The sequence below is a fragment of the Fusarium subglutinans genome (genome assembly GCF_013396075.1).
Source record: "Fusarium subglutinans strain NRRL 66333 chromosome Unknown NRRL66333_c0000003, whole genome shotgun sequence".
NCBI lineage: Eukaryota > Fungi > Ascomycota > Sordariomycetes > Hypocreales > Nectriaceae > Fusarium > Fusarium subglutinans.
The window spans coordinates 221,008-248,911 of NW_023502066.1; the positions used below are offsets into that span (position 1 = coordinate 221,008).

Sequence of the window (27,904 nt, forward strand, 5' to 3'; positions counted from 1 at the left end):
CTCATCACACAGACGTGCAGGCAACATCAGTGTTAGAATCATGTTAGGATTTCGAGGGTCATGGACAGGCGTCAAAAAGTTTGCCTTTATGTGCAGAATAACTGCTAGATGGATCATTCTCACCAGGGGCATGGATTATGTTCATAGGACTCTTATGTTAGATACGTTTGCTCACAAATATTTGCTTGCTATTAGACTCCTCTTTGCATTGGTTCTGTGAAAGAAACCCCTCAGGGGGTTGATGTACGGTCTTGACCCGTTTGACTTATACATACCAAAATTCGCTGACGATCCATCAATTTAATGGTCGGTCCTTGTTTCCCAACCTCCCTGGTAGAACACCTCCCAGTGAGGATTCTACGTCTGGTAGCTAAATGACTCGTCGGGACAAGTGAAGGGTGAAATATGATGAATGAGAAAAGAATTATATTGGAAAGCATAATACTAAAAACTGCCTTGAGGCTAAACAAAAGCATGTACCTCACCTTCAAATTTCCAGCCTCATTGGCAACTCGGTGAAAATCTTCTAGGGAGAACAGGACCCCATGATAGTAGTTGGGTCCTGTCGGGTTTACTCTTCGCTAGACGTATACCTCGAAAACCATGGATCTAAGTGGTTGACGCGGAGATATCCTAGCGGTGGACGCAGTCAAGTCTACGACTTACCGGGCAGAGGCAACTAAGTGCAACTGAAGTCTACGACAGACAAGACATTGAATTGAATGCATCTGATGGTGTTTGTGTTAGCATCCTACGAGAGGACAGATGGGTCAGCCACCTGTCCGACATCACATCACGAGGGGACTCGCGGTGCATGTGGGGAGAGCAGGTCAAGACTTCGGGATAAACCTCCCATGGAGCATTTCACCAGTTGAGTGAAATGGCCATTGAGAACCCTAAAAATTCTCAATTCATCTACCCTGCTGTAGACCAGGTACCGTGCGGTTAGAAGGAAAGCACGTAGGTATCGTAAAAACGCCGGAGTAAAATGCCCATTTCCTCATCAACCTTTGCCCTTTATGAGTTGCTCACATTGATGTCGTCATTATGTGAGTGGTGAAAAAAGAAAAAAGATCCGTCCTCGCCAGGGAGGAGAGGCTTGATCATGTCGTCTTGAAAGTTTTGGTAGTTTGGTTTTTGTTATTGCTCGACAAAGTCCATCGCTTAAGCGGTGACCTTGTTGTTGGCAGCGAGCTCACGGCCAACCTTGGAGCGGGCCAGGATGTCCTCACGGTCCTTGTCAAGCTTGAGCTTGGTGATGACAACGTTGGAGGGGTGGATGCCCAGAGGAACGGACTGGCCGTTGGCCTTGTCGCGGGTGATACGCTCGATGTGGACAACGTACTTGAGACGGTACACGGAGGTGATCTTGCCCTCACGGCCCTTGTTGGAACCACGGACAATGGTGACCTCGTCGTCCTTTCGGATGGGGATGGAGCGGACCTGGGTAATGTTAGGGACGTGAAAATTTGGATTCGACTGCCATTGAGACTCACGTTGTACTTCTCACGGAGCTCCTTGGAGAGGGGAGCGCTCATGATGACACGGCGCTGGTCAGAGGGAGCCTTGAAGTGAGCGGCACGGCTCTTGCGTCGAGAAGACGAAACGTCTAGTTGAGGTCAGAATAAGAACATGAAATGCTATATCGGCATGTAGGGAAACTCACTGGTGCTGACTTTGACCATTTTGTCGGTGGTTGGCGAGGACGACGCTGGTGAGTTAGTTGAGCGTTGGGTGATGAAGAACGGATTGACAAAACGAAAGAGAATTTCGAGAAAATGTGTGCGGATTTTAGTGCCTTCACGTGCACGTGATCGAGTTAACGAGGCAGGGTGTTTTTGAGCTTGAAAGTGGAGGACGGGAGAGTTGGCTGAGTCAGCGGTTGCGGGCCGCATTTACTGCATTGGGGCATTAGAATACCATTTTCTTTGCAGGTATCGGCATCAAGTTGATGGATGAGTTGAAAAGAATTTGCATGATGTCGGAGGCTAATGGCACATACAGAAGAATTCGAAGTTTCTTAGAAGGAGGCTTGACTGGAGATAAGCGTTGATATATTGACTTGAATCCGTGTGACACAGAGTCATACCTAGTCTTCGAAGTCACAGATATGCCTGTCTAGTCTGAAATAACTGTATGGTATGCATATATTTTACAAGAGGAGCGGTATTGTACATCAGATCCAACGCATCTGCCCCATCTATGCAGACATGGGTCTCTGAAATCGTCCATTGTTATCATATCTTGCTTCTACAAGGGCTGTTAGCATTTCTGTCTTCCTTATGACCTGAATAACTTACTGAAGAAGGTGTAACTTAATGTCACAGTCTCTACGCCCTTCATGTTCATATCATTGAGCAGATCAGGATCCAAGTAGAAGAAGACGGGCATGTCCACGGTTTCGCCCGCATTGAGGCGCTGCTCCTCGAAGCAGAAACACTGGATCTTACTGAAGTACGGCGCACACTGGGCAGGTGTCACACTGTAGGTAGCAACTCCGATGATATCCTGGTCACTCTTGTTGGTGGCTTTGTAGAAAGCCAGTGCAGTCTCGCCGGGGAGAACTCGCACTTCTCGCTGTTGAGGGACGAACTTCCAGGGCAGGACATCGGATACAGAGGCACTGAAAGTGACTTTGATTCGCTTGGCGTCTTTGACGGGCACGAGTCGGCTTGCGAGATCGCCTTCATCACCTGATCCTGGACCCCCGTGAGCACGTATAGGTTGACCGCCCCAGCCGGTAGTCTGGCAGATCTTCAAGCTTATTAGAAGAGCATCGCGATATTGAGAAGGGAGGCTCTCACCATCTTGTACAAGGGCACAGAGCCATAAGTGAGAGTAACAAATCCGAGAATTGTACTCAAGACATAGTACCTGATAATCGTAAGCCAACGACCTCTCCAGTCCCATATTCAATCGTACGCTACGGTCCTGTTTTTCTTGCTATAATGCGCACGAATCTCGTCCATCGTAGGTGTATAGGGCTGTCCCGTGCGGGCGTTATTCGATGCATGGCGGGCAAAGTTGAAGGCATTCCGCTGGAGCTTCGGCCGGGCATTCTGGCAGAAGGAACATGACCATTGTGAAGAAGCCGCCCGGGTTGAGCTTCGCGCGAGTCGATTGGCTACATTCATGGTCAATTTGGGGCCAATTGGTGGTTTTGTTGGTGGTGAGGCGTAGGTAGGTAATGAGTCGGCTGATGTTTGGGGATTTCTTGCTGACGTCGGGGATCGGGATCTGCAATGCCGATAGTGGGAAGTGAGCTACCCTAGGTGTGGAAAAACTCCGATTTGATCATGAAGTTTTGGCATGTTTGGTAATTGGTTAATTTCGTATATCGCATATGATATCCGTTGAGGTATTTCTACTAAATTGTCACTCGTTTCTATTTATTGGCCTCAGTGAACAACTTGAATTTACAGCACAGATGAATGACTCGGTATCTTTTGGTAATGAGATATCTTGATATAAGTGAGGTTGCGAATAGCTGGTTTTGAACTTTAATAGACAAGGCATTTTCTTTCCTTATTTTAGAATATTATTTTTTGGCAACTTCCCCTCTGATACCCTGTGCATTGACAGAACCATGCCGTGTAGCCGTTAACTGGCCCGGGAGTTTGCGTTCAGCTTACTCAACGGGTTACGGAATGGTTAACTACCTACCATAAAAAGACAATTCATCCGCTTGCGGTCCCTGAAACTACAGTATGTCACTCGGAAGCACGTGCCATTCAGGCAAGGTACTCCTAGTCCTGTAGTTGAGATCTTCCATGATCACCTTTTAGCAGCAAGTTCGGCAGTGTCCGTGGGCCATGCATGCCCTGAATCCCTGCTACAATGGCTACCATTATTAGCTCGTTCGTATTTGAGGTTCTAGACACCAGCATGTATTAGCCCTGTCGGCACCACCGACAGTGCTACAGCTGCTAGCAGGAGGCCTCGATTATGCTTCAGCAGTTGGAAAGCTTCTTTTCGGATACAGTAGCGATGGTATCATCTCTTATCCATAGCCCATCCATCTTTGGTGGCTTTGTCAGTTTAAAGGGAGTACGCATTGAGTGATTCTATTGGCTGCACTTACGCGGTGGCACTTCACAACCACTTACACAGTAAACGGATGGATACTGAGCTGGCCTGCTCCGTACTAATTAAGTGAACCAAAGGGACGGATCGATCTTATTAACAAAAGCTTAGTATCGACCCAAGACCCACGGGCAGTGACTCTTGAGGCGTGAGGGACTCGACGGAAAGGTTCGTACGGTAGGTAGGTGCTTGTTTGTTTCAACTTGACTCCTAATGGAATGGAATCTTACTTGTACATACATGGACCATGGCTTGGATTGGATTGGCCTTGGCCTTGGCCTTGGACCCGCCGCCACGGAAGACAAGACAAGATACGAAAAAGCTTAAATAAAAGCCAAGCCCAAACCATGTGCAACACCAAAGAATTCGATCTCAATGTCTCTCTCCCATTGATTGACTGCCTCTATCATATCCTCTTGGGTGACTGACCATGGAGCAAACAGCACAGCATAGACACAACAATTCACACTCGGCTCATGAGCTCGAGAGGTTTCATACACCAACAAAAGAAGAGTTCCAGACTCAACCACATCATGACTACCAACGAGATGAGTCGAATCCTCTCTGCAGGTCAAACTCAACGCCAACGCCAGGCTCACCACAACAATCCGATAAAGTATTGCACCATCGACGACCTAGCAGAGCAGTCGCTTTGGAGAAGCTTCGAAATCGCCCCAAAAAGCTACGGAAGGCTCTGATTGCCAACATCCTGAGATGGTTCGCTTCAGTGCTGTTTGTTGTCGCCATTTACGTGATATTATGGTACTACTCAAGGCTAGACATCATGTCAACGACGACAAAACGAGAGTTCAACGCTCTCATCATTGGACTCTCCCTCGGTCTGGGAATGAGCATAACGATATCTCTAGAGGCAATGGCTGTGGAGATTAGATATTGGATTATCAGTCTTCGAGACTGGCCAGATCGAGAGGTAGGTCATGCTGAGAATATCTATCGATCGTGAACGCTGACTAACTAATACATGGTAGACCGAGTTGATATTGAAAGCAAAGGACTTGACCAAGATCATCCAACTCACCTGGGTATCTAAATCACGTTCACTACGGTCATACGCTGTGGCTTTCATAATACTCAACATAATATCCCAGGTTGCTCTAGCGATGCTCGGCCTTGTCTACTCAACAAACACGGCAGACTCGGCCGCAATCCTACACCCGGGCAATGTCACAATACCAGACATGTCCAACATCGTCACAAACAGAGTTCTCGCTGACAAGTCGCGAAACAGCTCACAAGCCCTCGGTGCCTTGCGATACACTGCAAACAGGTATACCAAGGTCACCCAGATTGCCCTGGAATCATCAGCACTGACAAAATGTCTAGTTATGGCACGATCGCCCTTGGAGCGAGCTGGGGAGGCATGGACGATATTCCTAAACCTGGAACACTCTGGGACAACAACGATCCTTTGGCATTCTGCGGCGGAAAATCTTGTACATACGTCTTCCAAGAATCTACTTCACGGCCCAAGAACTACGACCTCGTGGTGAGCACCAACAGGAGCGTTGAAGCCACAGGAGATTGCCGCAGCTGGAAAGTCGCAAAGGGAGGCAACGGAAACGAAATCACCATCACAATCGACGACGACAAGAAGACACAAGTCAACATCACAGCCATAAACGGTGCCAACCAAACAACATTCATGTTCAACGCCGCGGCACCCCAAGGCCAGACATGGAGCCAAGTCACAGCCTTTGAAGCCTCAAGTTCCCAAGCATGGTTCTACCGCTGTAACGTCAGTATCGGACCTGTCGTCAACGCTATACGAAAGGAGCACTACATCGGAACCAACATCACATCTCTTGCCACTTCAGCTATAGCACTTCAAGGATACGGAGCCTCTTCGCTAGGTCCTACGGACAGCGATCGACAGTTCCAGAGCTATCCTGCCGAGTCGTCGTATGGGCAGCCCATGAATGGGAGCACAGACGACATGGGGCAGGTGATGTCGACCTTTGCGATTGGTGTAATAGCTGTTACGGCCCAGTCTTCTACTGGCATAATAGCTCCGGGGATGCAGCCTCAGAATGGTGTTGTGTTGCAGATTACAAAGTGGATGTATGTCCATCTCATCTTGGGCTTGAGTTTGGGTGTGCAGTTGTTACTGGGTGTTGGCATTGCGATACTGTCCAACTTGCCTTCGCGATAGTGGTTACAACGTTTAAAAGTGTAATGATGTTTGCTTCAGATTCTGGGTATATAGGCAAGCGAATAATGATGATTTTTGGACTAATCCTTAAATGCCATTGACCATGTCACTCGCGTATATTGACTACCACATCTCACAACTCTTTAGTGGCCTATCTGCGTTGAGTAGGTATCTGATTGTAACGACACGTCACTTCCATGCAACATAAGGGCTCCATGATAATAGATCGCAAATCGAATCACCACGTAGTCATACTGAAGAAGGCATGTAAATGTCATGGTTTGAGGGCCTCACCTTCGATGCCTGAAGTGGAGTAGAAACACTTTGGCTTTGCAACAAATGCCATGTTGCTCTAACTTGCGAGCATAATAGCCCGTGATGTTTGCCAAAATCAAGAGCGTGAAAGAAGAAATGATATCGAATTCAATAATCGTGCAGTGTAAAACCTGCCTATGCAATCTCATCGCTTTATGCTATATAACTTAACTTCAAGTGCACGCCTGCAAACCAGAAAACTACCAATCTTAAAAAGGAACTCCTGCCAAATAGACGTATAATTCACTTTTATCGATGCTTTCCGTTTGCAAATCTCACCCTGTTACCATCCACAAGCCGTTGACGTGGAGAAGGACGGCTCCCGACCAGTCGTTCAAGGATCTGAACCACAAAAACCTGAATCACCAAGATGATCAAGCGCAGTAGATGGTCAATGAGGCTTAGACTTGGCACCTTGCCTCGGCTGTATGTTGAATCGGTAAACTCGAATGGGAGCTTCGCGCCCAAGTGTTCTTGGGCCACTTCAAGCCCGCTGCTGAAACCATCCTCGTGAAGACCGTACTTTGTCCACGCGCCGGCATAACTAATACCGCGAGTATTTTGGATGTGTTTTAGAAGTTTCTGTGCTCGGACGGCGGATGAGGTGTATATAGGTTGCGAGTAGTAATAACGTCCCTGCGTCTTTGTAGGCTTTGGCCTTTGAAGCGGGTTCAGAGTAACGAAGACGTCGCCGAATGTATTTCGAGGAATGTGCTGAAGGATATTCATGTTGTAGGTGAGTGAAACTTGGTTGATGTTTCCCTTTCGTGAAGACGGTGATGACACTGCAAGATAATTCCAGCTGGCCCAGGCCTTCTTACGGCGAGGCATCATATCGACATCGGAGTGGAGAACGACTTCGTTCTGCGACGTCTTGAAGCTGGACATGATGGAGCGCTCTTGCTCACTGGCAGATGACTTGATAATATCGTATGCCTCATCACCGTGTGTGGCGAGAATGACGTGGTCGTACAGAGCTGATGAACCATTTTCCAGGTGCAGTCTAACTTGACCGTTGCTCTCAGTTGTGACATGCCTGACTGGTGTCTTGAGAAAAAGATGATTGGGAGGGAATCCCTTCATGACGGCATCGACATATGATTTGGAACCGCCCTCTATTGTCAGCCATCGAGGGCGAGCTCTTATTGTGTTTAGTAGATGATGATTCCAACTGAGACATGGTTAGAATGGGTTGGGTTTGTAAAGTGTCACTAGAGATCCAAACTCACAGGAAACGCACGAATGTCGCTGCGGGGAACTCAAGTGAGCACCTATCAGGACTCGTGCTCCATATTGATGCCGCCAAGGGAAGCAGATAATCGTCTCTAAAGGCATTTGAGTAGCCTTCAAGCTCCAGGTATTGTCCAATTGTGATGTCTGTGCAGGTACAGTTTGTCGCTTTATTCAAAACTTCAATGCTCGATATGTCGTCTTCGTCATCGCTCAAGATATCCAATGCGAATTGGTTGAAACGGAATATGTCGAAAAGCATTCGCCACATTCGCGGTGAGAGTAAATTTCTTCGTTGACAAAATAATGAGGCTGGACTGGAACCTGACCATTCGAAAGCGCCGCGATCCCGGGATAAACTGAATGTCAGGTCTGTAGGCGTTGTCTTGATGTTGATCTTTTCCAAGAACTTGGTAAAGTTGGCTAAGAAAGAGAAGCTTGGTGAGCTCCAAGCGCATGACTAACCGTTGGAGAAAGGGGATAGAGACTCACGGTAGGTGGTGGCGTTTAGAACATGGAAACCTGTGTCGACTTTTGTCGAAAACTTTCCCTTTTTGAAATCGACAGTGTTTGTATGACCGCCAAACCTGTCGGAGGCTTCGTAGACGTAGACATCATGATACGTCTTGTTCAAGGCCCACAGAGCGCCCACTCCAGCAGAGCCGCTGCCGACAATGGCGACCCTTTTCCTGCGGAAGCGATCAGTCGAGGAGGTCATTGTATCGACTGTCGGTGTAGGAAATAGAGAGGGAAAGGGAAGGTTTGCTCTATTCAAAAGGGTGTACAAGACATATCTAGTATCTTGAGAGAGCAGAAACAAACAGAGACAGCAAAAGAGAAAAGCATGTGATAGAGCCAAGCCCAATACTCCAGTTCAGGCAATGATCAATTCATGATTGGATAAATAGCGGTATCGTCGCAGCCACGGACACAGACGGTGTGAGTTGTCGAAGCTGATTTGATGACGAGGCAATGGAATAGATTTTGGGGGGGGTTGGACAACGGAAGCAATAGAATAGTGGAGGTCAGTCACCATGACGAGACAAGGACTTACATGTGCTGTGGCTCCAGCATCCTTTAGCGAGCAGCGGGATACAGTATCCGAGATGTACTAATAGATAAGAACAGAGACAGGACAGATTAGAGCCAGTAGCAGTGCAGTGTAATGCCTTGCTTGCTTCTGTTTTCAAGGAGAGACAGTGGCTTTCTAGGGATCTACAACATGAGAGTTTGGTTTGCGGACGGAGAATGGATGGGTGGGAGTCACCGGGAGATGAATGGTCGAGCTTCTAGCTATTTTTGCTGGGGGTTCCGAGAAATGACATCGATGATTATCCCGTCCCAACATTGAGCTTATGACCCACTAGGTAACTAACGAACACGGACGGAGCTCGAAACCGAAGTTGACTCGACTAGGTACAGACTACAGACCTTGTAAAGGACCTGCAAGCATTCTCCGATAGCTCAGGTGCGTGGTTCATGCTATGCTGCTGTGGCTGCACTGTAACCTCACGGGTTATGCAGCCTGCCACATCTTAACCAATATCCTGGATGTGGCTTGGCTGAAATGCCGTTTCAGGGTTTTTCCCCATCAGTAGCCTGAAGATCTGAAAATCTCAGCGCAGAAGAAAACTCTACACCACGCCGAGTCTGGCAGCATGATAGCTGATCTGGAACATCACATCATTTTCACATGCGATACATTTTCAAGACCGCTATTTCATTATGCAATCTTTTATCAAAGACTTCGAGGAATGAATGGTGGTATGTCGAACACTCAACGGGACTGGTAAACGGTAATTCGAGTCACCAATTCTTAAAAGCGCCGTGCAGGATAAACCCGCCTTCGTCTGCCCAGTTTGTTTCAACCCGACGCCATTGACCGAGGTCGTGGCGCTGAGCCGCTTTTTCTTCGCAATCCGGGGTATTCAACTTTCTATGAAGGAAAAAAAAAAGAAGAAAAAGCCCAAAATTTCATCGGTAACTCTCAGTGATATACTGCTCCAGATTCAATCGTGCACAGACCACCATATCACGTGCAGCATGGCGTGCTGCGTTCATTGGTCACTTGGCCTCTCATACCTTACGCAAACGACCAGGCACTCAGCACTCGACCTGCCGAACCTGGAACGCTGACGAGAACGTCAAACCATCAACCACTCAGATCCAACATCACCCGAATATTGCGCGTTCGACACGAATTCAACTACATCCCCCCAAAAATACTATAATTCGGCGTCCGACTCCCATCACGACAGAAATTAGTCGCATTTGCAATCCCATCCCTCGATCTCTTGTCATTGTCCAGCCTCCTTTCACGATGTCGAACCCTCTCGATACCGATGCTGGCTCTGAGCTCTTCAGCTCATACGAGGCTGAATTCAAACTCATCCAGGCCGACCTGAACCAAAAGCTGGACCAGATTCCCGAACTGGCTGGTGAGCCTCGAAAGGCCGCTATCAGCCAAGCCGAACGGGCGCTTGAGGAACTTGATGAGCAGGTAGGTCTATCTGGTGTTCAATATCGCCACCAGTATTCGGGTCCATACTAACGCTTTCACCGTTCAGCTCAGCGCAATGCGCTTGGAAAAGCAAAACATCCCTACCAGCTCTCGCACCAAGGTCAACCAGCGCTTCCGAAACTACGAGTCAGACACAGATGCCGCTCGTCGCAAGTTGACCACTCTCTCCTCCGATCGCTCAGCACTCTTCGGATCGCGATACACAGACGACCCCGCTGGCTCATCAGACATTCACATGGAGCAGCGACAGCAGTTGCTCTCGGGGACAGACCGCCTTGATCGAAGCACACAGCGATTGAAGGCCAGCCAGGCCCTCGCCAATGAGACCGAAGCAATCGGCGCAGGCACCCTAGCAGACCTCAACAGGCAGCGGGAAACCATCGAGCACACTCGCGGCATAATGCTCGAGAGTGAGGGCTACGTGGACAGGAGCGTCAAGACACTCAGGGGCATGGCGCGTAGGTAAAGTGGCCCACACAGACGTCATGGCAGATTACGGAAGAGCTGACATTTTTTGAAATTGCAGGATGGCTACAAATCGGATAATCACCATCTCTATCATCACTGTTTTGGTTATTCTTATTATTGCGGTCATCTTCAGCAAGTTCCGATGAGGAACAGGCTTTTGGTTATTGGAGTTTAGGCAGTCGTTTTTCTTGACCCGGCTTGACTTGGCTTACAATGGATGCGCTATGTTGTTATTGATAATGGGCCTTACGCGTACTTTCGTTTTCGTTTGATGAAGGAGTTTAGCATGCTTAGTGATTTGTAGATGTAGACCGTCTTGTCTTACTATAACAATTTTTGGAATCATAATGATTAAAGTGTAATTTGGAAATATCAGGTCCTCAAAGTACAATGTGTCGGTATCCACTCTCATAATGAGTGTAACTAGCCATATCTTTAGTGAAAATTCTACAAAATCCCAGTGTAATAGCACAATAGCATTATTCACGGTCAAACGTAGCTCAATCACTCTGTATATGCTGCTGCATCAGTAAGCACCCTCACAGCTTTCATTCACGTTCAAGGTGTTTGAGCTCGAGCCTCGAGCTACGTAACCAAACAATCGCCGAGAAGCAGCCGAGGTTAATCCGGACCTTACTATTAGCAGGGCTTTGCTCTAGAAACCTCCAGCCTCTTTTCATTCCTCATCTCTCACAAAACTCTACTACCTCCACACAACCAACCTCCCCCCTCCTTCATCCCACGCCTCTCTTTCTCTCTCTCCCTCGCTCACGACCAAACAATCTCCTTCCCTCTTCTCCCACCCACCGAGTCGTGCATCTTCTTGCTACTGTATTTGTATTTCGAGCGTTTTTCTCTCCCCCCACAAAGCTCACCACGTGCTGAACGTGGCTTTTCACATCGGCGATGTCTGAATTTCTCGGGTATGCTGGACGTGGTCATTGAAGCCTGCCTACGCCCGCTTACGCAGCCACAGGTCTCGCATTTCCCTCATCTCCAAAAGCGATATTCGGTATGTGTCTTGCTCAATCGCCTCAATTGATGGACGTTGCTGACCTTGGTACAGCTATGTTGGCACTCTGCATGAAATCAACTCGGACGAGTCGACAGTATCACTTGAAAATGTGAGGTCATTCGGAACCGAAGGTCGCAAAGGCCGACCTGAAGAAGAGATTGCCCCCTCCGACCAAGTCTACGAGTACATTGTATTCCGAGGCAGCGACGTGAAGGATCTACGAATTGAGGACCATCCCAATATCAAGGAGAACAAGCCTCCAGCTGTGCCCGATGATCCGGCCATCGTTGGCGTAAGTTATTTTCTTCCCTCTGACCCTCCCTTCTCCTTCTCCCATATGATGAAATATTTCGGATGTAAAAACATTGTCATTGTCGGAAAGCGCAAAAAATAATGTCGAGATTTCCGTTGCCTTCCTTCTGATTGGGATTCCACCCTCTGTTGTCATTTTTGCTATTGTGGTTCAAGACACATAAGCTAACAATCTACAAGGCTCGAGCTCGCCCTGGAGCCCAAGGGCCTAACCAAAATGCTCCACCAGGAGGACCTGCTGCTTTCGGCCCAGGCCAAGGACCTTACCCTCCCAACAACTTCTACGGAGGCCCACCACCAGGAAACTGGGGTCGTGGTGGTGCTCCAGGACCTGGCCCAGGCCCTAACTTTGGGAACATGCCGTATCCTCCTCCTCCTGGCTGGTTCCCTCCTGGTCAGGGATTTCCGGGCGGCCCAGGTGGACCCAACGGTCCTGGAGGTCCCGCACCTTGGAGCAACTATCCTGTTCCGCCATTCCCTGGACCCAACGCACCTGTTGAAGTTGCCGCGAATCAACGAGCCACTTCAGGCTCTGGTCCCTCACAAGATGCGAAGCCAGCTCCCATTGGGCCTGGCGCCGATCGAGCCAAGCAAGCCACTCCCAGCGGACAGGCAGCACCTCCCACGGAACCCAAATCGCTGGCTCAAGGCGTGCGACAACCCTCCCATGCCCCTACACCACCTGTCGAGTCGAAACCCTCGGTTGAGGAAGTCAAGCAGACTGCTGCGAGTCTAGCAGCCAATGGCCAAACAAAGCCTGAGGACATCAGCAAGGCTACTCCTACTGGACCCAGGAATCACCGAATCAACCCTGTCATTCCTTTGACGGGATCTGCTGCCAAGCCCTTCTCTCTACCAGGCGCAGGAGGTGATACTGCCAGCAAGGCTCCTGCTGCTACTGCACCACCTAATGTTCAGGATGCCACCAACGCTGCTAGGGCTGCGGTCGCTGTTGCTATGGCCCAATTGGGCAACAACAGTGGCAATGCCATGGACAACCTGACTAACAAAGTCAACGAGATGCGGGTCAACGCTGTCCGAGGGGGACCAGTCAACAGAGGCCGAGGCCGTGGTGGACGTCCTGCTGCCGCCAAGGTCGCGGTTCCCGACTCTGACTTCGACTTCGCCCAGTCTAATGCCAAATTCAACAAGCAAGATATTGTCAAGGAGGCTATTGCTGGATCTCCTCTGGAGGCACCCGAAAACCCTGCTGTCGCCGAGCAGCCCGAGATCTCGACTACGACTGACGATGCTGCCGGTGCTTACAACAAGTCGAGATCGTTCTTTGACAACATCTCCAGCGAATCCAGAGAGCGAACCGAAAACGGAGGCCAGAAGCCCGGCGGTCGCGAATGGAGGGGCGAGGAGCAGCGCAAGAACATGGAGACCTTTGGTCAGGGCAGCGTTGATGGTGCTTATCGCAACTACCGTGGCCGAGGCCGTGGTCGTGGTCGGGGCGGTCGCGGTTATGGCCGCGGTGGACGAGGTGGAAACCGCCCTCAGTACCAGACCACACCTGCTCAGCAATAATCGGCTGCGACGTCACTGGCCAGTATAATACGAATTGAGACATGTCAGCCATGTCAAACGGCACCGCGAGGCTGGGCGGTACGCCGCAACGTCGAATATGACTACAAACTGATACAGGTTTCATAATTGCTCGTAACATGTATCACAAATTTCCTACTTTTGGGACGATTGCATTTATGCTGTTTTACACAAGCGAAACACGGTTCCCTACCGTTCTTGGGGTTTGAACGGGTTTGGGAATGGAGGGTTGGCTCTCTATAAGAACGAGGCCTGGAGTTAGGATCGAATTGGAGGCCTTTTCGCATAGCAGGCTACAAAAGGAATTTCTTTTGCCCTTTTTGAATTGCAGAGTTAAAAACACAAAGGACGGCCTGGCATGGCCTGGCGCTGGTGGTTATGAAGACGGAAGCCTAGTTAATGAGGCGACGAAAGCTCATGATGATGCAAATAAGACTAGGAAACGGAGCTTGATACATATCAGAAGCACAACTCAGAGGAATGGGCATCTGAGTTGAATACAAAAAAAGGATTCAAGCTCAAAGTTGACGCACTTCTTCTCTTGTGATGGTGAATGTTGAGACTACTTGTTCAAACTTTGACATGAGCGTGATACCATTTCGTGATTATATCGAGAGCTAAAGTCGTATTTGCTCGTGACTGGACAACGTTGAATAATAACTTTGTACTCTTCTTGTTTGGTTGGTAGGAATGTTAGTTGACGATGTTATGCGTGAAAGCAAGAGCTTAAGTTTTTTACCCACAGCCCCGCACACGTCATATTCTCCCGTGTCTCTTCGGCCTGACTGATTAAAAGTCTATCAAAGCTTCAAGTTCTGAAGCGTAATATCTCCCGACAAAACTATATCCCACGAACAGCTGTATAAATATCCCCTCTGATCCCCTGTTCAATATTCTTCATTCTTTCTCCTTCAAGCTTCTCAATCATCACCGTCACGTCTCACACTCGCTCACCCTACACCAAACTCAAAAAAGCACACCCACAACTTCACTCACAATGTCGACCCGACAACTTCGCAAGCTGCAGAAGCAGCGAGAGCTAGAAGAGATTCAGATTCTGGCAGAAAAGAGCTCAGGTGAGAGCGATAAAGAGAATGAGCCTGTCGCACCAAAGCCTCGCGTGAGCCTCTTCGCAGCTTTGGGTGGTGACGATGACGATGACGATGACGATGAAGCGCAAGATGAGGATGAGGAGCAGCAACAACAACAGCAACAACCCGAGGAGGATGTGACCGAAACTAAGCAATCATCCACTTCAGGGAAGAACAAGAAAAAGAAGAACAAAAAGAAGAAGTCCAAGGCCAAGGCTGCAGCTCCCGAAGAGGATGAGGACGAGATCGACAAAGCCATGAGAGAACTCAATATCAAGGCATCAACTCCTGCAAACACATCTACCACAGAGAACACATCAGCTCAGACCCGACGAATCAACGAGCTTCTCTCTATCAACCCATATCACCTCAAGGCCAACAATGAAATGCGAAGCGTCTTTGGCCGAGACGTCATCGAGTCCGCCGCAGCAGAGGAAGAACAAGAACGCAATCGTCGCCCCATGCAGCGAGAAGTTGACCTTGAAACTTTCCTGCGTGGGCCTCCTGGAGCCCCGAAACTTCCAGAGGTTTCTCTGCGTCGAAATGTATTCATCCAAGGACGCGAGCACTGGCCAAGACAAAGTGCTGGTGGCTTGACCATGAAGGAGGTGGCAAAAGCTGAAGATGGGTCATCCACGGAGTATGCATACGTGCACGAGCAAAGCTACGACGCTCTACAAGCTTTCTTCTTCACATGCGTGCAGATCGGAGACCCTCAGCGAATGCTTGTTCTCCTCAAGGAAGCACCGTATCATGTCTCGACACTCCTACAGGTCAGCTCTATTGCTAAGCAAGACCAGAATCAGGCTCTTGCGGCTGAACTCTGTGAACGGGCTCTCTTCACTTTTGGTCGTGTAACCACAAATGCCTTCCGCCAGAACATTGAGCAAGGCAAAGCACGTCTTGATTTCCGTCGTCCAGAGAACAGGCAGTTCTGGTTGGCTGGATATCACTACCTAAAGAGTCTCGTGCGAAAGGGTACCAATCGCACTGCCCTGGAGTGGGCTAAGCTTACGTACTCTTTGGATCCAACCGATCCTTATGCCATGAGACACTTCATTCATTGGCTGGCTATTCGAGCCCATGAGTCTCAGTGGTTGATCGATTTTGTGGAGGAGTTGGAGAAGACGACCGATAACCGAGACTCGATCTACCTTCGACAGACATTGGTATTGGCTCACTTGCAACTGGGCAACACTGCTCGTGCAACAGAAGAACTCGAGAAGGGCATGCGACGTGTCCCCTGGCTGTACTGTGGATTGTTCCAGGAGTTGAACCTTGACACACCTCCATCTATCTGGGGCATAAACGCTGATTCAAACTCGCGTTCGTTCTGGGTCAAGCTCTACATCCACCAAGCCAAGGATATCTGGAACAACGCACAAGCTATGCCTCTCCTCGAAAAGACAGCCAAGAGCCTCGAAAAGGTTGATACGAGTGTGCTGCCCAGCAGTGACTCTCCTCCTGATCAAGGCGTCACAAGGCTTGTATATCTTGAGGGCCAGACATCACTTATGGGTCTGGCGCCACGAGAGTACTTAGAAATGCAACCGAACTACGAGTTCGACCCTCTACCTCCCCCTGAGGAGGAAAACATCTTTACAGGCGAAGGCACAAGGATGCCTTTTGTCAAACAACAACGAGGTCAACAAAGTGCAGTCGAAACACGACTGAACAATATGTTTGAGCGCCTTGCGGCAGCTGGTCAGGGTGGCGCACCCGGCGCCGCACCTTTCGGTCATGACGGTGAGGATGATGAAGAGGACGCTCACCTTGCGGCCGTGCAGGCACTAGACGACGAAGAACTGATGAGGGATCTTGAAGAGCACGAACATAGAGGAGATGCCCAGGGATTTGTCCAACGAATGATGCACATCCTTGGCATGATAGCCGGGCCGGATGCTGATGACCACGATATGCCAGATGAGGCTGATAACGATCAGGAGCATGAGCATGAGCATGAGCATGAGCATGAGCCTGATCTGGATGAGGATCAGGAGAGGGGACCCAGCAGCGGTCTTCCAGGGGCTTGGCCCGGGAGTCAGTGACGCTGACTATTCGCTGGATAATATAAAACATGGGGTTCATGACGATGGTGCAGAAGTAGAGGACCCATCAAAAGTTGCTAGACGCTCTTGGCTGAGCAGTCATTTATTCCCGTGGGAAGAAAGAACACAACCCAGTTTTGTTTGTTGGGCTGAAGGAGCGTTCAATAGTCTCTGACTAGTTGTGTTATTATGCATTTAGACAAATAGCATTGAATTGTTTTATTGTATCAATTGAGCAAGTTTCAACGCCATCCAATTCGCTAGAGCAGTACCGGAGATGAAGTCTTCTAGAAAGGGCGGCAGAAGTTAATGAACCCTACCAGACTGTAGCCAATTAAACTATAGAAACGTGGCATAATGATGTGCACTTTGACAAGGGTTGTTGTACTCCGTAAATCATTGAGTAATTGTTTCGCAGGTATAGCAAGAGTTATGAAGCTGGCAGATTTGTGGAAGCTTGTACAAATCGCCAAGACAGTCGCAAATCTGCCAGCTTCATCTCACTCATAAGAAAAGTCGGTATTGATACAAGGTGGTAAAAGGATTCCGGAGTGTCTTCTCTCTTGCGGCCGTAGCGTGCCTTTTCAGCCCTGTCTAGTGCATGGCAGTCATCCTGGACTACTCCGTAATGAAGACAGCAGTTCGCAGAGGCGGCTAGCGAGCACTCCATTCCAGCTATGCTGCATTGGGAGATTGCATTTATGACAATTCATCGCGGCATTTTGGTCCATGAGAAACCTGGATGTGAACCGGCATTGATTGGCATTGCTGAGCGAAAGTCTCATCAGGAGCTAACCAAGCAAGGGGATGCAATAAAACTTAGGACCTTTATCGTTGATGACAAAAAAGCCTCAGATAAACTTAGTGTAATTTAGTATAGATATAGAGGATCTTAGACTAAGTATTTTTGGCACCTCAGTTTAAAGTCAGAAGTCTTCTTACACCCTGAGGCCAGGAATGCGCAGCTGAAAGGCAATGGACAGTAATAGAAGGTGCCCATCCCCTGGCCAGGGCATATTAGCGTTTGTCGAGAACGATCCGAGGAACGAATAACGACAATGGGGATTTTTCTCGGAGCCGAGAAACCCGACACCTAAGTCAGAAGCACGGAGCACACTGTCGGCCGACTGGAGTTACTTGTCGTAGCAGTTCAGGCGCATGCGGCGCATGTAAAATTTATGGCTGATGATTCGGAGCACATGATACACCAGGCATGGTCCAAGTCAGACTGCGGCTCGCGACTCGACTCGACTCGGTCTGGGACTTTGGACTCCTCCGGACTCTGGGGACGTCAACCAGGGTGAAACGTGGTGGAGAATGGTTCTAGCCTCAAGGAGCCAATTGGGCCATTTTGTCCGAGCATGTTAATGCCAATGAGAAGCCAAAATCAACTATGGCAACTGGCGGAGAACCAGCAGATGGGCTGTCGTTCCACGCAGGCGCTTGTGTCTAGTCAAGCAGCTCGATTCAGACTTTTTTTGAGAGCGAAAGGCCGAGCATCATTTATCGCAAACCAAATCCTTGCCATTCCGTTCTTTTTCTGTCATTTGAGACTCGCAACAATTGAGGCTTAGCTAATGACGCTTATGCTGAACATATCTCACGACCCCATAATAAAAGTAAAAGTGAGACTGTGTTGTCTTGTGTAAGTCGATGGCCCGGGGATTGAATGGAAATGCTTGCGAAAAGCACGGGTTTGCGCGTGCGGAGGAGACTGGGGATTCGATGGAGCACATGAGTCGGCCGAAAGGATTATTTTTGAATCCGTGGTGAACCCGCTGATGGGCCAAGCAAAACCGTGCTGTACCTGTGCTGTAAGTCAAGTGTCACGATCGGCATAGTTACATATGCAGATCTCCATTCAAGGCCCCCCGCTAGATTCATCAAATTCTCTTTCTTTGTGCGTTTTCTCGGCTTTCGTCGGATTGGTCATCTCTTGATAATCTTTTATGGATGTTCCTGGTTTGGCACGAGCCATGCGGCCAAGCATTTTCGATGTTGAGGACTCCAGGCGGTGACATTTGATAGTGGCTCCGAATAGGGATGGACAGTGAAACGACCGGTCGAGGCTGTCGATCACAGAAGGAGGAGGTGCCGATGATGATTACATTTGAATCAAGATAGCGAACACGGAATTCAGGACCAGTTCCTAGCTATCTATCACGTGTGATTCATGTATCCTTTGGGGGAGCACAGCAGCGATCGAGACCACCTGCTTTCAAGGTCTAATGGTCTGGGCCCAGAGATCGGCTCCGAGATGAAAGGGAAGGACACCACTACAACTGCTGGTGCCTTTCCCAACAACCACCTAATCTTAATGCTAGGCGCTGCGAAGGTAATTACGCCTTTTCGTACCTGCCTTCTGTGGCAGAGTCCGTCTAATATCAGAATCCAGTCTGATAAAAGAGAAGGAGGAGCCTTTTCTCCACTGTCACAACATGGTGGATACTGCACACCGAGAACATCTATTTCATCATCTATCATAAACAACCTAAATTCAAGTGATCGTTTGAGAATGACCACCTCGTCACATTTCTGTTGTTTCTAGGGTCCAATCGTGATATTGCCCATACAATACATTCCTCTCTTGCTCAACTTGACACACACAATAGCCAATTCTCTCGCCAAGCGACCACAAGCGATCTACAATACCAAGAACTGGACCCGTTCTGACGTTCTAGCCAGGTTCTGGTCCCTATAATTGACGCCTATCAAAGACAAGGTACCGTGTCTTGGGTCCGTTGAATTGTCTCCATCGGCCGATCAAACCGGCCCCCCGCCAAGTTAAAATATTTCCAGCTCCAGACGGCGACTCCAGCGCCTCCAGGCCTTTGAGCAGTCCCGGAACGAACGACTCAGTCATTGACTCAAGTCAACATTAAGGAGTTTGGTGATCGCTGTGCCATGTGCTAGATCCCACCATCAAGCAGCCAACATTCAAGCATCCTTGTGTGTACCTCACACAATGCGCTTCAAGACCAATCACACCTCGGGACCATCACGTATCTAACAAACCGAGAATATCCCTCCGGTACGACTCTACGGAGGTCCAGCCCAACTCCAACCCAGCCCAACGCAACGGGTCCACTACCCTAGCTCTCATCTGCAGCCAGGTAGCCAGGCCCGCAGGTGCGCTGCTGCGTGCGCGTGTCTGGGGTGGCTGAATTAGACGGAACAACCAGAAAAAGAAGAGAGGCAACGGACCGGACCACTGCCACTGAGCTCTAGGCTAGCTCCACGGCGTCGACTGCGTCCCGTTCGAACAAGGTAAAGCTCAAAGACCCTGGCCTGGCAAGTTCAAACTGCCCCGTCCCATCCCATCTGCAACCAAAGGTCTACACTACCACCAACCTTACGTCTACCGGTGTGGTCCTGGCTGTCCCCCGTGTCCCGTGCCTTGTGCCCCGTTTCCTATCCGAAGCTGTGTGTGCCTGGTTGTGCCTCTAGGCTCTAACTTGCCCATCCGTCTCGGCTTCGCCTTAGACAACTCTGCTCTTGGCTTGACTTCCTCCATAACTCTGCTCGAGTTCCTTCTGTTTCGTTATCCGCCATGTCAGTTGCGAACCCAGTGCGCCAGCGACCTACCATTGTCTACCTTTCCCAGCCGAGGCTGTCATCGGCATCGTGAATACCACCGCATCCCGCCTATTGCTCAGTCCTCGAAACTGGTCAGCGCACTTTCGCCGGACCCTCGCTCGTTGACCGTTTGTTCGACCTCGCGTACTTGCGCCTCTCTGATTCGCATACGGCTTCCGCCGACCACTTTTCCACCGTATCGCTCGTTCCCTTGTAGCTTCGAGCTTTATCCTCATCGTATAGTCCTCTGAGTCAGTCGCATGGCCACAGGCATGCCCGAGATGACCACAGCGCACTCCATTACCCACGATAGTGGTAGCGCCCCGGCCACAGCTTCACAGCCTATTCTAAGCTCAACAGCTTACGATGCGCCGCTATCGCAGCAACAAACACCACCGCATCATCTACACCAGCAAACGCCATCGCAGGGTCTCGCGCTCACTCAGCAACAGCAGCAGCAACAACGAAGTGTCAAGAGACCTAGGCCAGTCAAGTCATGCACCGAATGCCGGAAGCGCAAACTACGATGCGATCGGCTTTGTCCCTGTTCTCAATGCCAGAAATCGAATCGAACCTGTAAATATGCTATGGATCATGATTCCGCAAACCTCTCTGAAGGCTCAGATACCGAAATCCCAGAACCAACTCGACCAGCGAAGCGCAATTGCAACCCCGGCATATTCAACTCTGGCACTCCTCTCCCTAGCAACGATTCAACGTATGGTCCTATTCGTAATGGGGATACTGGGGCTGCGCCTTCACTCGAAGAGTTGTCAATGCGCATGGAAAGGCTTGAGAGGCAGCTCATGGCCAGAAGTCCCGTTGTTTCGGAAGGCAGTGGTGGCAGGCTAATTGCTGCGTCTTCTGAGACCATCCGAGGACTGACAGTCAAGCAAGGAGCGTTGAGAACAAGGTACCACGGCCAAAATAGTCCTCGTGTCTTGCTCAATCTGGTAATTGTCCTTGATATCACCTTGAAGTACATATTTGCTAAACTTCATAGTTTGACGAAGCCAAGGAGTTCATGGCAAACAATTCGAATAACAATGGCGTCCGAGATGTTCTACTAAACTTCAAGCGCTTTCACAAAGCGCTCATTGACGAGTACCGGAAATCTCTGTCTCCAATTACTGTCTTTGTGGACTCGATGATGCCCGTTCAGAAGCGGATGACCGATATCCTACCTAAAAAGGCAGTATGTGATAGGCTTGTCGCCTCATATGTCGATACATCGGAGACCATCTATCGTATCGTCCATTTACCCATGTTCATGGAGCAGTATAATCTTTTCTGGGAAGGGAAAATACAGTCCGAGTATTTTTTGCCACAACTACTTTCACTTTGCTCGCTCGCATCCCGATTTGAAACTAAATCAAAAGGGCTTGGCAACGAGCGATCTGACGGCGTCCATATCCCAACAGCATGCGCTCTTGTACGAACATGGTTGGATAGTCTGAGAGGAAAACAGCTGGTTGAGTTCGAGGTACTTCAGGTCGAAGTTTTGCTCTTACATGCGCAGCGAATGATCACCCCGCGGATCCAGGACTCTTGGACATCTCTGGGCTCCATCGTACGCATGGCCATGACAATGGGTCTTCACCGCGATCCCTCCGAATTTGAACCTCGAATCCCCATATATTTCGGCGAAATGCGGCGGCGATTATGGTTCACGATTCTTGATATGGACCTCCATATCTCACTCGCAAGCAATCTCCCTTGTTTGGTACGGGAAGGAGACTTTACTTGTCGGCCGCCCCGCAACTTGGATGACATTGAGCTTTTCCCAGATATGAAAGAGCTAACACAGTCGAAACCCATAGACGTGGTTACAGACAATCAGATGCAAGTTTATGCAGCCATGACTCTGGGCGTGCGGATGAAAGTTGCACACATGTTGAATCGCATCGATACAATTCGAGACTATCAAGAGATCCTGGAAGTGGGAGCCAAGCTGGAGCGATTCCTTGATGATATCAACTACATTTTCCCTAGGCAGGGCATTCTAAGTGATGCACAGAAGAGCAAACAATGGAGGTCAAGGGTCATCCTGGATATGCATGTGCGACGGCCATTGCTTGCACTTTATCGACCTTTCGCTATAGGAGCATCTGACGCACCAGGTCAAATTTCTCGAGCATATCTGAGATCCTCAATGGTAATCATGAAATACCTAGATGAGCTGGACCCTATGCTAGCGCACTTCCAAGATATTGCCGAGATGTATCACCAGGTACTGAAGAAGGATATTATCCAGGCGGCTTTGAGTGTGTGCTTCTACATACGGTCTGCAGTTCGGCCAGCTTCTGATAGCACCGGGCTTGGTTCACAAGCTCTGCGCATGTCTCCTGAGTCGTCAGACGACTTCCCGACCTACAACCCAGAGAACCTTGTGCTCTGGTCGCCATCGCGACTTATCAGCACTGTGGAGAAGACGTTGGACCTTTTGGTTCGCAACATCAGTGGTCGGGATACCAAGGACGTGGTCTGTCTTGCTGTTGTTCTGGAATGTGTGTCCAGACCGGAAGTTAAGACAGATGAGGTTACCCAAAACCTCCGCATAGTATTGGATCGTTGCCTCAGGGCAACCAACATGAACCTCGATGGTGTCCCTATGGGCTCTACTGGAGTTCCTGTCGACGGCTTCCAAGGGGATGCATACAGGCATCATGTACCATTCATGTATCAACGAAATTCTATTGGAGTCCCGGCCGCTCTGAACGACTTTGACAACTGGATGCTATGGGAAGGATGGGAGTAATGGAATCAAGAGCATATTGCCTATCTGAGTTTAAAGAAAGATTTGAGTCTCGAGTTGTCTATTTTCTTACTACCCCTTTTTTTACCTGAGTTTTCTTTGTCTTAAGCGGCTGGAAGGTATTGGTTTGAGTGTTTGTGGATATGTGAGTTGCAAAGATGATGGCAAACTGGACTTAAAAGAACGATATACAGGGTATGGGAAGTTCAGCGGGCGCTGGTAAGGATTTCCCTGCGGGAATGTTTGTATTAAGATGCGTTTATACTGTTGGCCATACGTGGCCCTGCGAGGCGCATTAGGGTTAGATGGTTGAAGCGTGAGCATTTGTATGCTTTGTGCCTGTACAGACCAAGGGAAAGGAAGAGATGTGTTTGGGATATAACAGGGGCCCAAAGAGTCAAGTTGTTGTCAAGTCATTGATAGAATGGACTTTGGACAATAAATCAATCACATGGATTGGATGGACGTGGGAAAGGATTAAGCACTTGATGAAGGATCAATACCAAAATTATCCCCGCAGGCGGCTCCATCTCAAACAAACACGCCAGTGAATCATTACGATTTCAGTCATCTCAATTTGATACCACCTACTCCAGATTCTTCTCTTGCATTCGACTTGTTCTCCCGTGCTTTATCTTGCTGGAAATGGGCCATCCTCGATTTCCTGACAGTAGCCAACCAAGCAGCAACACGGCCTTTCCCAGGCGAAGCCCGGACGGTGGCAGAGAGTTCCCCAGTCAGACGAGGACACTGAGCGAGATCAAAAGGCAAACCACTTTCTCGCACTATTTTATCGACTCTCTTGTAACCATCTGCCTCTAACTGCATCGCATTGCTTTGGATAAACACAAGACGTAGAGGCATTGCTGCAGAGTCCTTTTCTTCGTTTACTTTAGCAGTCTGGGTTGCTTTCAGGGCCCTGATCAGAGTGTGAGTGACTGCTTCGAGAACATGGGTGTTGTAGAAAGCGAGTATGACTGCTTCAGGAGGCTTTGGTGTCTGTAAAGCTATTTCGAGGTCGTGTTGGGAAGCGGGCAGGCCGTTGATCAGAGTGACGTTTGGATGATGAGGGACTTGTGAAGTCTGGGGAGTAAGAAAAGCATAGTAAAATTTCGAGATAGAGCAGACTGAATGAAGCGAGCGCTGTTGTGGTTTGAAGAGCTTAGGAGGAGGATATGCATTGTGAGTTGGTATAAGTGAGGAGAGAGTGAGGCTTCAGGGGATGTCCAAGGTGATAATGACAAGGCGGACGGATGAACGAATGAACCTTGCAGCAAGGCATTACTCTACAAATTTAGATCTAGAATATGAATTAATTGCCTAGAAATGACTTGCTGTTATACCTCGTCATCTCAGTTGGTCTACTCGGCCGATTGGACCCGGCGCCGACTGACTCGGCCGGGAGCGGACCTTGACATTGACTAATTCTCCCGAGTCCTGCCAGGAAAAGGACTGTAACTACTTCTCGCATACCAAACCCATTCCATTTCTCTGTTGTTACTAAGTCACGGGCCATTGAGAGTTTATTGCCGACCCAAAGAGGAAATGTTGAAGCAGCAAACGAGCCTCGGCATCTCGGTTGCTTTTTAGACGCCCCCGCACTATCCGATGATTGCAGCTAAGGCAGTGAATGTAACGAGAGGATCGATTCTATTTGATGAGAGTTTGTGCTTGGACCGAGTTGTTTACCGAATTGGGATGAAAGCCGGGGTAAAGTCGTCGATCCTGGGGTTGTTGACTTGTTAACTAATGGCAGTGATATCATGTTTTATACATAAATCAACGTTTCCTTTGGTCTGGCATCTGAACCTCATTCAAGCAACTCACATCTTTCGGGTATTCGTTCATAGCAAGCAGCTCTACCTTATCTCATATACAGCCACAATGCCTGACAAGAAAAAGTCACCCGTCTACGTCCTTGGTGTGGGCATGACCAAGTTCATCAAACCCCGTGGCAAAGTCGACTACACCGAACTCGGCTTTGAAGCCGGTATCAAAGCTCTTCTCGATGCCCAGATCAACTACGATGATGTTGACCAAGGCGTTGCATGCTACTGCTACGGCGACAGCACATGCGGCCAGCGCGTCTTCTACCAATTCGGCATGACCCAAATTCCCGTCTACAATGTCAACAACAACTGCTCGACAGGCAGCACTGGCCTCAACATGGCTAGAACCCTTGTACAACACGGTGCTGCTGACTGTGTTATGGTCGTGGGCTTCGAGAAGATGGCCGCGGGCAGTCTGCAGAGCAACTTCAAGGATAGAGAGAACCCTACTGGGACGACGATCAAGATGATGGCTGAGACTAGGGGTGTCACCAACGCTCCTGGGGCTGCTCAGATGTTTGGTAATGCTGGAAGAGAGTATATGGAGAAGTGAGTAGCTCTTATACATAACACAAGTAGGGTATAGTTGTACTGACTTATCTAGATACGGAGCAACGGCTGAGGACTTTGCAGAGATTGCTCGCATCAACCATGCTCACTCGCCCAAGAACCCCTACTCTCAGTTCCAACAAGTCTACACCAAGGAACAAGTCCTCCAATCTCCCATGATCCACGAACCCCTGACCAAACTCCAATGCTGCCCAACTTCAGACGGCGGCGCAGCAGCCATCATTGTATCTGAAGCCTTCCTCAACGCTCGTCCTCATCTGCGAGAACAAGCTGTTGAGATCGCAGGTCAGCATCTCGCAACTGATGCACCAAGCCTCTTCTCCCAAAGCTCTATTGACCTGATGGGCTATGAGATGTCACAGCGTGCTATGAAGGAGGCTACTCAACAAGCTGGTATCTCACCTCGCGATTGTCAGGTGGTTGAGTTGCATGATTGTTTCAGCGCAAATGAGATGATCACCATTGACGCTCTTGGCCTCTGTGACAAGGGTAAAGCACATGAGCTCGTCCGCGCAGGAGATATCACCTACGGAGGAAAATACGTCATCAACCCTTCAGGCGGTCTCATCTCCAAGGGCCATCCCCTCGGCGCAACAGGCATCGCGCAATGCGCTGAGTTGGTCTGGCATCTTCGAGGCTGGGCCAACAACCGTGCTACGCCCAACACACGATACTGTCTTCAGCACAATCTCGGTCTTGGAGGTGCAGCAGTGGTCACTGTTTACAAGAGGGCAGATGGAGGAGTTGCTCAGGCTGTGAACTCGACCATGGTTGGCAACAGGAACAAGTTGGGGTATAATCCTGCTGTTGAGGCCAAGGGGTTCACGCAGGAGCAGGTTGATTTGGTGAGGAGTAAGAAGAACAGGAGTGAGTGGGCGTTGCAGGATGTTGAGAAGAAGGTCGAGGCGAGGTTTTAGGAAGAGTATGTGATCTTGAACGAGTGAGTATCCGTATATCTAGTTAATGTGGTCGAATAAATACATATCATGAATATATTTACTACATATACCTCTTATCTGTTGTAGGAAGCTCTTACTAATTGAAGCTCTACTTCTAATTGAATTATTATTGCAAGTACGCCTGTCCAGTGAGGGGAATCGTTTTTATCGTGATATTGCATATCTTGAATGTGGCATGCATCCAATGTTTACTGTGAACCGCCACCTTAAACTTAGTAACTAACTTGTACCCTGGTGGGCACGGAGATCACTTCATCCATCCCCTTTCACCTTTCTCCTTTCCCACTTTCACTAACTTCTCTCCAACAAAACAAAAATATCACAGTGATAAGCAAAAAACAAAGGACGTTTGCTTGACATGGCTCGATTTGACGACCTACCCGCAGAATTGCGCGCAGCAATATGTGAATATACCCTCCCCAAGGATGAGAACGCGATATACGTATTCAATGAGGAGTGGGCATATGAGTTCTTCCCGACGAGACATCGAGATCTCGGTCCTGAGGACAGTTTCAACCCATGCCTCCCTGCCCGTATCCAGGTCCCTATTCCTGGAGTATACAATGTTTGCAGAGACGCCCGCCCCGTTGTTCATCGCTGGATGGCCAAGAACAACCTCCAGTGGTATGATCGCCAAGAAACGAAAGAGAGAATCCTTGTCCGGCCATTTGACGTGCAGAGAGACATACTCTACGTGCCTCAAAATGAATGGGATATGTTTGACGGGTTCGTCAATAGCAATGAGCTCGACCCCGAGGAGCACCAGAACCTGCGCAACAACATCGTCAACCTCGCCGTGTCAGCTGATAGCATGTCGAGATTCGACAATGCCGAGGACATTGCAAGACTCATGCTACGGGCACCCAACCTCAGAAAGATATACGTCATCTTCAACGACCTCCCCCACGTCGAGAAGATCACAACACGTCTAGCAAATGGTAGCGAGTGGTGGTCCGATATGTCAGTCCAGCAGCGATGTGAGATCGCTTCAGAGCCAAAGCCTCACGAAAAGGTTCATGTTCATCGGCTGGACAGGCACAATCAACTAAGACAATTCGTAAAGCTCTTTCTCCGAGACCTGCAAAAGCGCATGGATGGCATTTGGGGGATATTGGTGGAAGGCTTCCCGGATATTGCTCACAGCGTTACCAAGGAGCTCAAGGTGCCCAGGGTTGATGTGACCATCATGCAGGTGCCTACTTGGGATATTGTGAGGCAACTTCGAGAAAGTGATAGAGCTATAGCAATTGGCATTGGCCCTGGCAATGGCATTGGCAACGGCATCGTATCTGATCTGATCTGATGTGGTCTACATCGACCTATTCGTCGAAAGCAAACATAGCCTGGACAGGCAATATCTCGCGTGAAAGGGACTACGCAGTTACGAGTATACGTCTAAATTGTATCATATCAA

The 27,904-nt window shown here is 49.2% G+C and overlaps 8 protein-coding genes across 8 annotated transcripts; 6 read left to right on the top strand and 2 right to left on the bottom strand.

Moving 5' to 3' along the window:
• Nucleotides 1-1,164: 1,164 nt before the first annotated feature.
• FSUBG_675 (cytochrome c oxidase assembly subunit 11) lies at nucleotides 1,165-3,134 on the bottom strand (the record flags this gene model as incomplete). Its single annotated transcript, XM_036684981.1, has 6 exons — nucleotides 1,165-1,443; nucleotides 1,497-1,609; nucleotides 1,667-1,711; nucleotides 2,301-2,745; nucleotides 2,805-2,874; nucleotides 2,923-3,134. 6 exons carry the CDS (start codon nucleotides 3,132-3,134, stop codon nucleotides 1,165-1,167), a joined length of 1,164 nt encoding a protein of 387 aa, XP_036543692.1.
• Nucleotides 3,135-4,513: 1,379 nt separating this feature from the next.
• FSUBG_676 (uncharacterized protein) lies at nucleotides 4,514-6,253 on the top strand (the record flags this gene model as incomplete). Its single annotated transcript, XM_036684992.1, has 3 exons — nucleotides 4,514-5,014; nucleotides 5,073-5,371; nucleotides 5,428-6,253. The coding sequence occupies 3 exons, from the start codon at nucleotides 4,514-4,516 to the stop codon at nucleotides 6,251-6,253; spliced, it is 1,626 nt and encodes a 541-aa protein (XP_036543693.1).
• A 564-nt stretch (nucleotides 6,254-6,817) lies between these two features.
• FSUBG_677 (uncharacterized protein) lies at nucleotides 6,818-8,516 on the bottom strand (the record flags this gene model as incomplete). The annotated part of the gene is made up of 3 exons (XM_036685003.1): nucleotides 6,818-7,739; nucleotides 7,798-8,221; nucleotides 8,264-8,516. The coding sequence occupies 3 exons, from the start codon at nucleotides 8,514-8,516 to the stop codon at nucleotides 6,818-6,820; spliced, it is 1,599 nt and encodes a 532-aa protein (XP_036543694.1).
• Nucleotides 8,517-10,118: 1,602 nt separating this feature from the next.
• On the top strand, nucleotides 10,119-13,644 carry FSUBG_678 (uncharacterized protein; the record flags this gene model as incomplete). The annotated part of the gene is made up of 5 exons (XM_036685014.1): nucleotides 10,119-10,298; nucleotides 10,366-10,781; nucleotides 11,764-11,799; nucleotides 11,854-12,094; nucleotides 12,295-13,644. 5 exons carry the CDS (start codon nucleotides 10,119-10,121, stop codon nucleotides 13,642-13,644), a joined length of 2,223 nt encoding a protein of 740 aa, XP_036543695.1.
• Nucleotides 13,645-14,659: 1,015 nt separating this feature from the next.
• Nucleotides 14,660-16,801, top strand: FSUBG_679 (transcription factor 25; the record flags this gene model as incomplete). Its single annotated transcript, XM_036685025.1, has 1 exon — nucleotides 14,660-16,801. The coding sequence occupies one exon, from the start codon at nucleotides 14,660-14,662 to the stop codon at nucleotides 16,799-16,801; it is 2,142 nt and encodes a 713-aa protein (XP_036543696.1).
• Nucleotides 16,802-20,658: 3,857 nt separating this feature from the next.
• Nucleotides 20,659-23,135, top strand: FSUBG_680 (uncharacterized protein; the record flags this gene model as incomplete). The annotated part of the gene is made up of 2 exons (XM_036685037.1): nucleotides 20,659-21,330; nucleotides 21,381-23,135. 2 exons carry the CDS (start codon nucleotides 20,659-20,661, stop codon nucleotides 23,133-23,135), a joined length of 2,427 nt encoding a protein of 808 aa, XP_036543697.1.
• Nucleotides 23,136-25,016: 1,881 nt separating this feature from the next.
• On the top strand, nucleotides 25,017-26,448 carry FSUBG_681 (sterol carrier 2; the record flags this gene model as incomplete). The annotated part of the gene is made up of 2 exons (XM_036685048.1): nucleotides 25,017-25,510; nucleotides 25,566-26,448. 2 exons carry the CDS (start codon nucleotides 25,017-25,019, stop codon nucleotides 26,446-26,448), a joined length of 1,377 nt encoding a protein of 458 aa, XP_036543698.1.
• A 400-nt stretch (nucleotides 26,449-26,848) lies between these two features.
• FSUBG_682 (uncharacterized protein) lies at nucleotides 26,849-27,793 on the top strand (the record flags this gene model as incomplete). Its single annotated transcript, XM_036685059.1, has 1 exon — nucleotides 26,849-27,793. One exon carries the CDS (start codon nucleotides 26,849-26,851, stop codon nucleotides 27,791-27,793), a length of 945 nt encoding a protein of 314 aa, XP_036543699.1.
• Between the last annotated feature and the right edge of the window lie 111 nt (nucleotides 27,794-27,904).